Source organism: Sinohyriopsis cumingii, unplaced genomic scaffold, assembly GCF_028554795.1.
Source record: "Sinohyriopsis cumingii isolate HCF-2022 unplaced genomic scaffold, ASM2855479v2 utg002725l, whole genome shotgun sequence".
Lineage (NCBI taxonomy): Eukaryota > Metazoa > Mollusca > Bivalvia > Unionida > Unionidae > Sinohyriopsis > Sinohyriopsis cumingii.
Window position 1 is genome coordinate 249,054 of NW_028316283.1, and position 17,059 is coordinate 266,112.

General features: G+C 35.8%; 1 protein-coding gene across 4 annotated transcripts in view; it reads right to left on the bottom strand.

Moving 5' to 3' along the window:
• Positions 1 to 9,457: 9,457 nt before the first annotated feature.
• LOC149770073 (transcription elongation factor SPT5-like) overlaps positions 9,458 to 17,059 on the bottom strand; it is a 69,095-nt gene continuing 61,493 nt past the window's right edge. For all 4 annotated transcript variants that reach the window (XM_089949449.1, XM_089949451.1, XM_089949450.1 and 1 more), the window contains exon 26: positions 9,458 to 11,436. In XM_089949449.1, the coding sequence (XP_089805575.1) occupies positions 11,299 to 11,436 (138 nt within the window). In that variant the 3' untranslated portion in view covers positions 9,458 to 11,298. The remainder of the gene's footprint in view (positions 11,437 to 17,059) is intronic.

The following is a 17,059-nucleotide window of genomic DNA, read 5'->3' on the forward strand; positions in this document are numbered from 1 at the left end:
AGGAATTTCAGGATTTCTAAGCTTTCTCTATCATTCATCAGTTCATTGCTAACAGATCAGAGGTGATTTTAGATGATTTATGGTCTGCAAGCCAGGCTTCTAATATCTGCCCATTGCCAAGCCAGCTGGGTCATGACTTAGCAGCCAATGATGTTTTGCCAGGTTTTTGCTGGCTGGTGTATAAATGAATTCATGCTGGATATTTTTCGAACTTTCCGTGTTCCTAAATCTGTATCTTTAATATTTGTAGAGGGACTCAAGCATCTTAGTGTGATTTTACTGAAATTGTCACAGCAGGCTGAAGCAAACCATTGACAATTGTAATGACATGTGTAAGGAGATATTTATTGTCATCTTTAGTTGCCTGGCAACACCCTTCTCATGACGGCAATAAAACAGTAGTGCCATCAAATGAAATCCTGCCATGTCTCTGACAGATTCCATTTGCTGGGCTCATTTTTTTTATGGCTTTGATGAAAAAAGAACCTTGGTGACTGTCTATGCAGTTCCATCAGGTATTCGTTATCTCTTACAAATGGTACTTTCATCTGGCAGCTAGTATAATGTCAACTCATAGCCTGGTATTTAGAGTCCATCTGTCTGTAACTTCATGCACCATTATGGATTAGCACTGACTTGCATAAATCTCATTTGGAATTTCATGCTCAATTTTGTCATTAAGTAGGCTGAGGAACTCCGTGACAATGTCCAAACTTCTAAAGTTAGGTTTGGGCATGATCAAGCCCAGGGAGATCTGTGTCACCTTCATCAATGTACATGTCAATGGTTCGTCCAAAAAAGTCATAAGCCAAGTTGTATTTTTGACACTAAAAAGTAGTGAATCTAAGATGCATCCTCACTACATTTTGGGAGGCACTGTTAATTTTAGAGGTCATATCTTGCACTATGCTTATCATGTCCATGGTAACAGCAAACTTGTACTGGTCACTCTCTTGGTGCTGATGTACTTAGTCTTTTCCCGAATATTTTGTACCCCAATTTGTACCATATTTTGCTTCCATTGGCCTCATATGCCTTTTCCATGGCCGAGATTCTGGTTTTGTTTGCTTCAACAGCTGACTTCCCAGTTCCGGTAGTTGAAGTCAGTGTTGAGTCTGATTACTGGAAAGGGTATGCTTGATACAGTCCATCAAAACGGATATCAATACAAAATTGTTTTTCTTTTTAAATTGAGAAAATGATTATTTGTATTGATCAACAACAACAATGGCTATAAAGTTTTTAATAACATTTATTAAGGAACACAGAAATATTCAAGCTCTAATTAAATTTTTACCACAACCAATTTATATGCTTACTTGTATACATGGTGACTTGTGAACAGTTCTTGCAGTATTCTTTTAAAATCCTATGTAAAGGATTCAATTACTGTTACAAAATTCTTGTGAAATAATTAATTACTAAATTTCTTTAAGTTTTCCACTCTTTAAATTTTTCCATGTAGTAGCTGCTATGATATATACAGTAAAGAAGGCTTGCCAATTGCTGTGTACTGTAAACACTGTTCTAACCATGCACAATTGTTGTGTTACATGATTTATATATCAGATGTGCAAGAGGGAGCTTTTAAGATAACAATTTATCTAAAGTATTTACTCCAAAACCAAATATAATTAGTTATACAAGAGATAAAGATTTTAAAGAAGAAAGGTAGGGTGGTTGAAGCACCGTTATCAATGTAGAGTTACCATGTGGCTTGTATCATTGCTTAAAGTTTGCCTATAAATAACATGCAATAACACTAGGGGCCCTGAGTGGCCGAGTGGTCTAAAGCGCTCACCGTTACGGATCACTGCCATCTCACCTCTGTCTGCGTGAGTTCGAGTCTCAGCCTCGGCTAACGTTGGTACATGTATGTGAGAAAGCCTGCCAGTAGCTTCTCGTGGGTCGGTGGTTCTTCCCGGGGTTTTCCAGGGTTCTTCCTCCACCAATTATACTGGCCGCCATGTATAGCCTATCTTGTGCTGAAAAATGGCGTTAAACCCTACAACAACAACAACAACAGCAATAACACTATATGATAAAAGGCATTCATATTACACAGAAATTATTCTTTACAGTCACAACTTGCACCATCAGCTATGTCAAACATTATCATATATACCACGATCAGAAAAAAAAAATTTGATGTAATTTGAATGTCTGTGGTTCTACCTTCGTATGTGTTTAATATCTCATCATACCAAGTCCATATACAGCCTCTAATTATTCATTCCATGTCAAAACAAGGCTGACCACAAAAGGTCATGTGTCAGTCAAAGATGGTAGGTAATGACAGTGACAACATTTAGTAAAGAAATTAAATGACAATAAATAAAACTGTCTTACCTGGAAGGGTTGTTCCCCGAGGAGGTTAATGAATGGTTGTGTTTTTTGGAACTTTTCACTTCTGTTTTTCAATCTGTGAACACTGACAATTATCTCTCAGCATGACTGTAACAAGTTTAAATCCCTCAAACAACCTGATGAAATGGTGAGGTTTATAGTTGCACTGGGTTTTTATTCTAAATGACTTATGCTCAGAATATTTAGGCTTTTAAACTTACTATTTAATATAGCAGAAAGAACAAATGAAGTCGTCTTTGGAGGTTAGCAACCTTTATTGATAGATGCTTCTAAGCCTGACCACATGCCATGTTACTTTTGATCTTACAGTTTTGCTCTGGCTAACATATACCAACAACTTGGAATTTAATCCAAGAAGAATGTGATTAACAATCAATTAAGCAAGTGATGCAAGTTTGAAACAGAATTAAAACAAGTAATTTAACTAATGTATCATGTGGAAAATGACCATGTTTATCAAGATGCTAATTGTGCAGTTCAAGAAAGCATATGGGTATGATGAAGGGTGTAGCAGGACTCACAATAAGGGCAGAGGAGTGTGGCATACTCCTTTTATTTCTTTGTAATTGGAATGCTAAAGAGTCCCTGTCTGAAAAGAAATTCCATAAATTCAAGACAAGACCATTTTTTCCCTTTTCTTTTAACTGATGATGGTTAAAACCATATCTGATATTCTCGAACGACAAGATTTTCAAATTAACCATTGTGGCAGCTATACTGGATGTAAGATTGACACCATTTTCATTTAGTACAAACACCATTAGAATTAATTTGGTGAAAATCCCATGTTGATTTGACTATCCATTCGGGAGAACTTGTGACAAGATTTTCAATATGTTCATTGTGACAGCCATATTTTGTTGTCAGATCAGCACTATTTTCAATCAGGACCAAGTAAATATAATTCCTGGTAGTCTTCTGGTGAAACCCTATTTTGATATGACTTTCCAATTAGAAGAAATACAAATAACAAGATTTTCAGGACTGGATAACAAGATTGTCACAATTTTTATTTTTTACGAGTCTTAAAGTAAAACCCCCATGCTGAATGACTTACCATTCACAATGACTAACAATATTTTTAAGATGGCTGCTGTGGTGACCAAATTGGATTGCCAGGCAGCAGCATGTTCTTTTATGGCAAATTGACATGTTAGTAAGCCCTTCGGTGAAAACCTTTGGCAATATGACTTTCTGTTCAAGAAGCTATAACAAGGTTTTTAAAATGGCTGGCATGGTGTCCCCATTTTCATTTAGGAGCAACTAGATATCATAAGTATTTTAGTGAAAACACCACATTGATATGACCGTCCATTCAAAATCAGCAGTAAGATTTTCAAGAGGGTTGCTGTGGTGGCCATATTGGGTGTCCGAGCATAACCATTTTTATTTAGGACCAATTAGGCCTTAGGATGAATGAGTGTGTTAAGTTTCATGTTAATCCTCTAATTAGTCAATGAGAAGTGTCAATAACATACAGATGGGCATCATGTAAAATCTGAAAAGCAATAATGCCCAGATACAGGAAAACCTAAAACCTGCTTGATCTTGTAGCAACAGAACAAAGAATAATTAACAGTCATGTTTTGATGTAAAAATCACTCTAAATAAATGAAAGTTCATGGGGAATAATTATTACACCCTGTGATCTTGCTTTGTTCATGAAATTAAAAATAAAGTAATGTCAAACAAGGTGTTCTCAGTTGAAGAAACCAAGTCAATATGAAAATCCTGATACCTCTGGAACATCATTTTCCTTGAACCTCATCATTCTACATCACTGGAATATATAATACTTCAGGCTCTTTGGCAGTGGCTTTGTGTATTAACCAACTGCAACAATTGGCTACAAATTCAAGAACTTTTCCAGAGCCTCAAAAATAAATTTTCCTGGAGTACAAATATTCCAGAATAGAGTATAATGCACAACAGGCTGTTCAAATTCAGATTCCTGAAAGAAGTTGACCATCCAAAGATGCTTTAAAAAGTAAATGTAATTAATACAAGAAATAAACAAATTGTAAAATCTTAAATCATCAATGAACCCAATCAGGGTGATATCGCAGGAAACATGACAAACAGTGGTTCAGAACAAGTTTAGAGGCTGAAAAAATGATTTTCAAGGACTTCAAAAGTAAAATCTCAATTTTTCAAGAATTTCAAGGCCTTGAATTTAAAAGCCAAAATCCAGTACTTTTAAGATATTCAAGCTATTTAAGAACCCTGTGAAGAAATCAGTGTCACTCTGGAAAAATAAAATAGCGAGGTAAATAGCCACTATGAAATGTTTTTGGTGCATTGTCTCTAATTTTGCTATAAGCAATGTATTATACAAGTGATGTTGCACACCATGGCAACTAAAGTAGTAGCTATTTACCTCAGCTGGATTTTCTTGTCTGAGAAGTTTCAGTTGTTGCAGAATACACTGGTCAACAGTGAAATCATTACTGACTTGAAAAGGCCCTATTCTGTAGTATTTTGGTGTGCCGAACACGAATATAACCGTGAAAAATTTGTATTGGCTCTCGTTTTGAAGATATTCATATACCTCATTTTCTATGTTTCACTGTGTAAATTTCTCCAGTAGGACTGCAGCAACATCCGGAATAATGATGTAACATTGCATAATACCATCATGCTCACATCATCCACAGTTGATTGCATCATTTTCTGATGCAATGCAATACTAATGCCATGCGGCTGCTGAAGTAAGTTGACGTCAGCAGTGTACTATACATGTGTAGGCCTATTATACTAATGCCAGGCGGCTGCTGAAGCTGACGTAAGCAGTGTACTATATAAAGCCCAATCAGATAGGTTCAGCATTTAAAATATTTTAGACGTTGTGCGAGACAGTTCAAGCTACTGTTACATAAAACTTATTATTTTATCCATTTACGTACAATAAAGAACAGTAATGCCTCGAAAGTGTGTTAATACCGCGGACAATTTTTGCTATATTTGTGGGGAAGTGACATTTGCCAACCAGAAGAAAAGTATCAATTCTCAAGTGAAGAAGGCATATCATCTTTACTTCGGATGCAAGGTTGATGACCAAGACAAGCCTTGGGCTCCGCATATATGCTGTGCTACATGTACAACACAGCTTTCACAGTGGTTGAATTGCAAAAGGTCATCAATGCTGTTTGCAGTCCCAATGGTGTGGAGAGAGCCAAGCAACCACCTAAATGACTGTTACTTCTGCTTGGTTCCTCCTCTTTCCGGCGGAATAACGAAGTGAAAGAAGTCGAGAATAGTCTACCCAAACATTCCGTCTGCATTGAGACCAGTTCCACATGGTGAGGGACTTCCTATTCCAGAACCTCCAGCAGAATATTCTCTTGATTCATCTGACGAAGACAAAGGTGAGTCGACCTGTTCTTCTCCTGGTCCATCAGCATGCAGTGATCCAGATTTTCACTGTGGTGCATCATCAACCCCACACAGAATAACACAGGAAGAACTAAATGACCTGATTCGTGATTTGGACTTATCAAAGAACAAGGCAGAATTGCTAGGATCAAGACTCCAACAATGGAATCTTCTAGAAGAAGATGTCACAATTACTGCATATCGAAAGCGCCACCAGCAATTGGAGCCTTTCTTCAGAAAGGAAAGTAATCTGATATTCTGTTCCGATATTGAGGGCCTCATGAATGCTTTAAAAATCACTCATGACCCACAAGAATGGAGACTATTTGTGGACTCTTCGAAACTGAGTCTCAAGGCTGTGCTTTTGCACAATGGAAACATTCTTCCATCTATTCCAGTAGCGTATGCTGTCCACATGAAAGAGACATACGATAACTTAAGGCAGCTACTGAATTCCATTGAGTATAACAAGTACAGCTGGCACCTCTGTGGTGATTTGAAGGTAGTTGCCCTTTTAATGGGACTGCAGCAAGGATATACAAAATACATGTGTTTCTTATGCGACTGGGATAGCCGAGCAAGGGAAATGCACTACATGAGGAAGGAATGGACTCACAGGCAGAATGTAGCCATTGGAGAGAAGAATATCCAACACCCAGCTCTGGTTGAGGCTCAGAAAATCTTGCTACCACCCCTTCACATCAAACTAGGTTTGATGAAGAACTTCGTGAAAGCCATTGACCGGACTTTGCCAGCATTCCGATACCTGCATGAAAAATTCCCTCGACTCAGCGAAGCAAAGATTAAAGAGGGAGTTTTTGTGGGTCCTCAGATTCGAGAGCTTTTCAAAGATGACCGGTTCAACAACTTGCTGGAAGGTGACGCGAAACAAGCATGGAATGCTTTTCGCCTAGTTTCTACAAACTTCCTCGGAAATGTTAGGGCAGAAAACTATAAGGAACTAGTAGAAGACATGTTGATGAAGTATAAGAAACTTGGCTGCAATATGTCTCTAAAGATTCACTTCCTTCATTCCCATTTGGATTTCTTTCCTAGCAACTGTGGTATTGTTAGTGATGAACACGGCGAACGTTTTCATCAAGATATCGCAACAATGGAACAAAGATACCAGGGAAAATGGTCCACTACAATGCTGGCTGACTACTGCTGGACACTCCTCAGAGATGCTCCCGAACAGCTGTACAAGAGACAGGCGAAGAAATCTAAGATGTAGTCAATGACTTGATTTTTTATAGGTAGGCTATTACAGTTGACCTTTTACTATTGGAATGCATTTCGTTATGTAAACATTAATTTCTTGCAGATTACAAAAAAACTAGAGCCAATTTTGCAATTTGACTGTCATATTCGTGTTCAGCACATAAAAATTGATAAGAATTGACTAATTTTATTTCAGTAACATGACTTTTGTAAAAATTTGTTGTCCAGTGATATTAAAACAATTCTTTCAACAGCCCAAGCTAAAAGCTCATGCAGAAAAGCCCAAGTGATCCAAATGCAGATCATATACATTGGTGAGATTGAAAGACTAAAGCTGAATCAATAATCTAATATTTCATTTAATAATTGCACTTTTGCAAAGTCACTGGCTGAAAACAATTTCCATGAATTCATGACCATTTCTCCTTTTAACTGCAGAGTGTTGAAACTGTCTTTGATATTATCAACCTCTGATATTCTTCAGCAATAACAAGATTTTCAATTTAGCTGCTGTGGTAGACATACTGGATGTCAGATTGGCAACAATTTCATCTAGGAACAACAAGCCATAAGAAACCTTCGGGCAGAACTCCATGTTGATATAAAACTGTTTTGGAGAAGTAACAATAACAAGATTTTCAAGATGGGTGCCATGGTGGCCATATTGGATATCAGACTGGCACCGTCTCCATTTAGTAACAATGAGACATCAACTAGATTTAAGAAGTCTTCTGGTGAAAGCACAATTTTGATATGACCAGCCACCTTGTAGAAGCAGTGATAACATGATTTTCACGATTGCCATTTTGGCAGCTGTATTAGAAGTCAGATCAGTACCATTACAATTTATGACCAACTAGACATGATAGGGCATCTTTCAGTGAAAACCCAGTGCTGACATATAGAAGAGTGATAACAATATTTTTGAGATGGGCTATTTAGCAGCTGTATTGGCTACAGATAGGCACAATTTTCATTTATGACAACTAGGTATCATATGTTACTATGAAAACAGAACACTGATATGACCATCCATTCTGGAGAAGTAGCAATAAGATTTTCAGGATGGTTGCTGCTGGCCATATTGGAAATCAGATCAGCAACATTTTCATTCAGAGATATCTAGACATCATTCTAAGTCTTTTAGTGAAAACCCCATGTTGGTATGACCATCCATTCCTCTGGATAGTGATAAGATTTTCAAGATGGCCATTGTAGATGTGGATAACTGAAGCAGACCTGCCAACCCTGACAAGTCCATCTCAGTAAGGCAGTTCATTTTCCCCCGTAAGATTGACCAATTTTCAGGAAGGTGTAACAAAATATCAATAACTGCTATTGTAAAGCTGGAAAATGTAATTAAAAGTTTGACGTATCAATGACAAACATTATGTTCAACTGAAAAGTTTGTAAAGTATGTGTAGACTTTATTTACCACTAGTACAGTTGCACAAACTCTAGTTCCAAACCCTATGCAGCATAATGGCTTGTTGCTATCTCTCAACTTGACATAATTCTTGGAAATTCTTTTCCATTTCATATGATGATGGCAATCATATCTCCTGCCACTAGACATACTCAAATTGGCATGTGATATCCAATAAACGTAATTGTGTCCTTTCCAGCTTTTATTCACAAGAATCTGAATTCTCCTTTTTATTCTTCTGTGTTGATTATTAACACTTTTGTAGAAACTTATTTTCCCTTTCATCTTAAACATGCATCACTTTCTAGACACCATTTTTAAAAACTCTATAATCAACAGTTTGATCATGCAGACTCTTTGCATGAACAAATAGGTGCAGTTAAAAGCATCTGGGGTGCTGCTGTAAAGTTAGTCTGGTTCCCTGACTAATTTCACTAATTCTAAGATGAAACCCTTATCCGAATAAAACACGGATGAAACAATTATCCCGATTTTTCAGCAACGATAGTTTTTCTGTAGTTTTTGCTAGTATGCCTTAAGTCCTTATTTTACGGACAATTTTCGTAAGACTTACAGCAAAATCGTAAGAGTTGGCAGGTCTGCTTAAGTCTTTATTCAGAAACCAATCTTCTTTCAGTTACAGTGACTATGACCTTTACATTTTGAGCCCCAAATCACCAGGGTTCTTCCATGCCATCCACAAAGCTTGGTAAATGTAGATAGTGGAGAAGCTGAGTTGTTATGCAGAAACCATTTTTCTTCTTTCAGTCAGTGACCTTGACCTTTTGATCCCGAGCCTGACAGAGTGCTCTTTGACCCCAACTGCTAGCCATCCACAAAGTTTGGCCAGCTGGACCATAACATAATATGCAATGCTTTATGGTGGACACATAAAAATGTTATTTTTTGAAAAGCCACAAATATTGATGCCCAGGATAAAAGATAAATTCATAGTATATACTATAAGCCATGATTACAATGTTTGAATGTGGCCAAATGTTATTAAATCAAAACAGCTCAACTTTTCCCATTTAAAAATCCTTCATTGCCCAGACGATTAAAACAAAATGCTGACTCTGTATATCATCCTTTATTGTTATGACATATTTTCAAAACCCAGAACTGTTAAACTCCACATCTATCTTCAGTGAACTTATAAATCACTTTCTGTGAACAAAATTTATCAGAAAGAATAGAAATACAGCTTATTACTAACAAATGTGTATGGAAACTAAACTGTGTACCCTCAAAATTCCTCTCATAGTAGATTAAAAGGAATGACCAATCTTGCACCTTTGTATATATCAATACACAACTCAACAGAATTGTATTTCAAATGAGTCCTGTTTATTAACATGCGATACTAGTTATAAATGCAGACAGCTAAGAGCAAAAGACAACTCTTTCAATGACATCACATCTTAAATTGCTTCTGTAGGCTATCTAATCCTGAGTCAATTTCCTTTACCAATGACACACCACAGCTAACAAAGACTGACCTGAGGGAAGAATTCAAACCTGATGTACTTAGTGTAACAAATCATATGTATAACCTTAAAACAGCTATGAATCAACATTAAAAAAAACTGTTTACCACTCAAAACATTTCCCATGGAAAAAGGCATATCTGACACCAAAAAAAATAAAAGTAAAAAGTAAATCTACTAAACATCCCAACAATTCGACTAATGCCAAAAGCTACATTAAATTTGTCAATTTTTCAATACTAAGTTCTGAACAAACCAAAATCATCTATAATATGCTGAACTTGAAAACTGTCAAATGAAAATCATATATATGATGCTTTCATTGCAAGACAAATTGCCAATTCCTTTACAAACAGTAGAACAGGATTAGCAGTAACAACAGCAGTAAACTTGTCCTTTGCTGAGAAGTCTAAAGTGTAGCTCGAATGAGGTTAACTTGGAATCTGGCAGCCACTGGTTTTGTATCAACATAAAGGTTATGTTTTTATCCAAGACTTGTTGACAAACTGAGTTGCAAAAAATACAAACAAGCCAGAACATTTTCAACAGTTGTGCTTTCTTCATTTAGACATACTTGCTCTGTTCAAAGTGAAAGTCAAAACAGATAGGAAAAAACAAAAACAGCATCAAACTAATGAAACCAAACTGGCTAGTAAAACAAAACTGTATGCCAAAATTAGAGATGTGTTTGTAAAACATGTATTTCCCTAATGACTAAAGAAAACTGTCCAAAAATGTTTGAACATTTAGACAAGTTGATGAATGCTATAAAGACATGAAAATCTAATGAGGCTATTTACATATGAATATGAATATACATACCACATTTTATTTGCCTCTTTAAGTGATTTAGTGACCACTTGTACTAACAAGGTTTTGGTTTCTAAAAAAAGTCTGAGTCCCAAAAACTGAACAGGTGTAAAAATTTGAAGAATTGCTGGAAGGTCCTGAAAAATAATAATCAGGTCATCTAAATATGAATGAAGCTTCCCAAATATAATTCGTCTACCTTATGTGGTTTTTGTTTAATCATGGTAACATGTCCAAAATGTTTACAAAAATGTGTACAAGAAAACACAGAAATACTTAAGCAAAAACCTAAAAAGATAATTAGGTCATCTACATATGAATACATATATGCCTATCATATTTTATTTGTTCATGTTTTTTGCACAATCTTCTTGGTAAGCTTCTTTGGATAGACGGTTGGCTGGAGGGTCAGACAGAAATGAATCTAGACGACCCTGTTAATAGCAGTAGGAGCATAAAAAGCTGTTCTTCAATCTTGCTTTGATAAATCATGCAACAGAAAGATCACAATGGCATCCTTGAGTAACAACAGAGAACCTTGCTCCTCGTTCATCCTTTTGTATCTGAACAAGTTATTCCAGTCATACTGTACATATTATTCACAGATGCAGTTCATCAATGGACCATTTTACACAAGAATCGCATGGGAAGCATTTTAATCTCCGCCGACTCAGTCTTAATTACACCCTCTCCTGCATCGATACTGAGCAAAATTCCTGTGGATTCTCGTTCCTCACCTAAAATAACCTTAGCCTGCAAAGAAAAATAAAAGTTCTTTGAAGAGCTCAATCTGATGTATTTTGTTATTTTTCTCTACACTCACTGGTAACTGTAAATATAAAACCATAGTGCAACATAATAATAATATATATTTCACTTGCCAACAGGCTATGTAGTATGTTAGGTGTCTTCAAAAACATCAACATAAAATCTTAAAACAAGAGTCCCAAGTGGGCCTGATACTACTTGATTAACTTACATAACTGATGCACAGTTGACCATTCAACAAACTGGCTTATGTAGTATTGCTAAAACTTAGCCCTGGATATCAACTTCCAAGTTTTACATTTGAATGTGTAGTAATTATACTGAGCAAAATACCCACAGCATATGGTACATATTTAACTGGGTTCATACTCAACTATGAATGATAAATTCAAAGACTTTTCCCAAACTTTCAAAGACCACAAACATAAATTTCCCAGACCTATTTTTGCTAACATTTTGTATACAGGTTATATGAGAAAACAACAAATGCAAAATACTACAATACCGTTTAATCATGAAATTCAAACTATAATTAATTTCCTAAAATTGCTTTATAAGGATCTGGAAGATAGGTCAACATTCATTGTTACTTCAGAAATATGTAACTTATGCATCATATTTAATACAAAATAAATTGTTCTCTTAACAGACATCAGCACTGCTTTAAATGCATTATTATAGTTGCTGTTTTTTCTCTTCAATCATTTTGGAAAGTGAAGCCACTGGTGTCATCTTTTCATCTGCTCTTCTCCTAAGAGCATTTGTGATAAGCACAATGAGTCCTTTTAACTCTGCTTCTTCTGCCTTCTGAAAAGAGGAAGCATGTAGGCTGGTAATGTCAGCTTCAAGACGCAGCTTTTTGGCTTTAAGTTCTTCCACTTCATCCATGGCTAACTCCAGTTCTTTCCTTTTCTGATTTTCTTCTCATGCTCCTCCTCTGCGTTCTTCTTATCCAGTTAGGCATGATACTTATGTCTTGGCAGAGGAGGCATATGCCATCATTTCATTGCTAATGATGATTTCCAAAGGTCCAACTGCTTTTCTCATTGTGTCAATGATTAGCCTTTGAGCTCTGAGGCTTTCTCTGCCGAGGTTCTCAACAAATACCTGTCTGTTGACAGAAAATCCTCTCTCCAAAGTTGCCTGCCCATGTGACAACAACATTTTCTGGAGAACATTCCAAAGTTCAACATATTCCTTTCTTTTGGAAAGGACGGAATTAAACACTTCATCAAGGCTTTCATATGTTCTATTGAAGCATTTCAAGGGATGATTGTCCAATTGGATAACTTCATCCACTGACTTTCCATACTGAGTCAATATTAAATCACTCTGGGTCTTTTCTTCTCTTCCTGCCTCACACATAATTCTGAGGACCCTACAGAGTTTTGCTTCTCCCTCTTCCTTATCTGACAATGTACAAAACGCCTCTCGTTTACATATTTTATCCTTTTTCAGTCATTCCTTGTATTTCTCTTGTTCAAGCCAGATTTCATGGAAAGAGCAAAGACCAGGCATTTTTAAACAGGAGGCGAAACAAAAATGAAGACTTAAATTGTCTAAACAAATTTTGAATCCTCGAACATCTATTACTTTCGCACACTTTCTACATAGAGTCAGCACTTGTTCAATGTAACCAAAATTCAACTGGCTGAACAGTCTTGTTAAAAAAAATCGTTAATTAGTGTAATGAACATTTTGATTGACCAAAGCTGATGGACTCATCCAATCAAATTGAACAATTCATCAAAAGTAAGAAGCCAGGAAAAACGACTACATCCAAATCTAATGAACTTAGGCAATTTTATTTGTGATTATAATAATAATGAGGACTTTGTATAGCACCTAATCTTTAGAAGCTCTAAGCGCTTTACAACATTAGATAACACCTAAAAACATATATAATGATATGATACGAAAAACACACCATGAAATTAGAAAACAAAAAATGTGCTGAAAATAGTTATGGTGCTGAATTCCTTTGATGAAGGGTGTAGCCGGCTTGCTTTGATGAAGAGTGCATGTGTTACTGAAGTCACCGCCAAGGCCAACTTTGGCTGGCCAAACAAATTCTCATTTGTTATTGCGGCAGCAATGAAACTTAATGGGTGATCAAAAGAAAGAAACCAGGAAAATTTGACTATAGTCTGACTATACACCCCCATTTGTTTGTAACCCCCCCCCCCCCGATTTCAATAACAAAAATGTTTATGTGATAAAAAGTGCACAGAACTAAGTCAACTGAATCATTGATTTATAATTTAAAACCTGACTGTGACCAGAATGGCACTAATACTGGCATCTCTTGCACCTTTCATGCTTAACATACTATCCATACTAACATGGCGCCATATTGTGTACACTATGGGCTACTTTATTTCCATCAGACAACATAATGATGTAGGTCATCCTATTCAGTAACTACTGGATAATTCCATAAATTACCATAAATGCTGAGAGTTTGGAATTATATCTCTTTGCACACATGAACATAGAAATTAAACTGCTTGTTAAATCCATGTGAAACGCAAATTTGTTTTTGTCATTCTTTTCCTTTGCTTGATTTGACAGTGTAAATATCAGAAGCAGACGACATATGTATACACATCTGTAGTCATGCAAACACCCCTCTGCTGAAAATGCACATGTCCAGAAACTGAAAATGGATCTCGAGCATGTTCGTCAATTATACTGAAAACTTCCGTTAAGCATGAAACATGCAGATGATGATGGTGTTAGGGCCACTCTACTCACAGTCAGGTTAGATATTATAAATCAATGAATGAATTGACTAAGTTCCTTGCACTTTTTATCACATTAAAGGTTTCCATTATTGAAATTGGTAGAGGGTACAAACAAACAGGCTGGTATAATCAGATTATACATCTGAATCTAACAACTGTGGACAATTTTATTTGTGATTATGGAAAGAAATTAAAATATTTGGGTTTATTTCAATTTTTAAAGACTTTTAAAGACCTCAGGGTAATTGGCTTGATTTTCCCAAATTTTCGAGGCCTTGAAAATGCTACCTCATTTTTCCCAAACTCTCAAAGACCATACAAACCCTGTTCAATGCCTAAACAAAACTGATTCGCATCAACATAAGCATTCCTTGATTCAACTTTAAATAACACAGGATCCCATTGTTAAAATGTTGGGATTTACTTCTTACGTAGAGCATAACCTTTAAAAGTATGATCAGAATTGGTTCAGAAATATGGCCTCTAGAGTGGAATCAAGTTCAGCAAATCAGATGCAAGATCATCTCATTAGAATACATGGAACTCACTCATTACTGAACTTGTCCAAAATTTTGATCATACAAGTTTAAGCAAAATCAGATCAGAAATAACTATAAATAAAAAAATAATAAATAAAAAAGCAAATCAGTGTTACTAAGCCAATCTGATGCAAGATATCATTAATATAAACTCATCCGAGATCTTTATGGTACCAGCACATATTCCAAGTATGATCAAAACAGGATCAAAAATAAGGCCTCCAGAGTGACAACTGACTCAGCCAATCAGATCCAATATCACTTTATTCATTAATAAGCACAGACCTTGCTCATAATTCAACCAGTCCAAGATCATGATGATCTAAGTCTACAGTCTATGGCTGATCATAAATATGACCTCCAGGCTGGTATCAAGCAACTGTTGGCAGATGGATGGACAATGGGCACTTGACCATACCCCTAAACTCACATGGCCTTACAGTCTGAAGAGCAAGATATTTTTGATGACCCCACTTCTGCAAGTACATGATACTTATGTATCAATATCTGCTGCAGAAGATAAAAATTATCCTTTATGATTTATAAGAAAGTTTTTGTTGTTGTTTTGGGATTTAACGCCATTTTTCAGCACATGATAGGCTATACATGGCAGCCAGTAATAATGGTGGAGGAAGAACCCGGGAAAACCCCAGAAAGAACCACTGACCCACGAGAAGCTACTGGCAAGCTTTCTCACATACCCACACTGGCTGAATCTGAGACTTGAACTGGCGCAGACAGAGGTGAGATGGCAGTGATCTGTAACGGAGAGCGCTTTAGACCACTCGGCCACATGGGGCCCCCTTTATAAGAAAGTTGAGAAGACTTGAGAGTTAGTAAAAGTTAACAAACTATAAGGTGAGAAATTAGTTTATACAATGCTAGTTACAATAACCTTCAACAGAGCTGGTCACATTGGTTTAGCAGCCAAATTCCATGCCATACTATTACAAAGTCTCAAAGTTGTGCTCACGCTATGTTTTCCCTTTGAACCCAGGATACCTTTCCAGTTTTATCAAATAAAGACTGACTATTGATTTTCTAGAGTTTATACAACAGATTTACTATTTTGAAAAATCTAATATTATGTAATTTTTGCTTTTATTAATTTAAAAAAAAAAATACATGTGAATGCAATTACTCAAATTTACTTTTTTTTTTATCAAATCCATTTACAATCTATGAAATGGGATGCAACTCTGGGATTAATTTCCTTAATGTTTAAGCTTGATAAAGTAATACATCTTAGACAAATTTTGTGACAATTTACTGCAGTTTCCTTTGGTTTTAGGATTTGATGCATTGAAACAATATCGAATATACAGGAGAGCTAACCTATGGTACAATTTTCTAATATGGAACTGTGCTCTCTACTGCTTTCCAGGTCTAATTCCCAACTATAAATGAAGTCACCTTTGAAAACTAAAAACGTTTTACTGTTAAGTTCAGATGTAGAGTACTGGATCTTGTACATGTAAATGATACACTATGTCAATCAAAAGCCTTATTTTTCTTTCTTGTCTTTTCTTGCAATCTTTATAAATCTTTACAACTAATTTTGTTTAGAAAATACAAGAAAAGGAGAAACAAAACAATACATATCCCTCATGCATATCTTTTTAGGTACCTATATTTCTTGCAGGAACCAGTGTAAGATCACTATACCACTGGCCAACGTAATGTATATTTATTTTGTGTGCCTGATCTCTGTCCACGATTGAAGATAGAGTTTTGGATCATACCTGATTTTTGTCTTGTTTTTGAGTTATAAATAGATGTTTCCTTGGGTCTGAGTTCAAGACCTAGCCTTGATTATGACCACAGAAGGTTCTAGAATCAATCTTGTTTCGGAATTTGATGGGAAAATAACCCATACCCTGATCATCTTGCTGTGTCTTGGGTTTATATATAAATTTCTCATAAACAAAATTATCAATTGCTATCTTAATATCATTCACTAATGAAATCACTTTAGTTGTGTTCAGATATAATTTAAGAGGAATTATTTATTCAAATTATTCATTAGAATTACAAAGTGCTCATTGATATTTTGGACTAAAACATTACTTAGGGTTATTGTGAATTGATTCAAAGACATTCTGGATTATATGATTATGATACACCAATGGTATTGGTACATCAGTACTTTCAAGACAACTGTACATCAGTACATTCAAGACTGAAAGTCATTTGTAGAACCAATGTAATCCATTTGGAACACTTTATTCTTTTGGACTTGTGATAGAACTCTTGGGATAAATTGGGATTTAATGCACAATACTATAATTATCTCTTAACTTTTCACCATGTATTCAAGTGAAATAA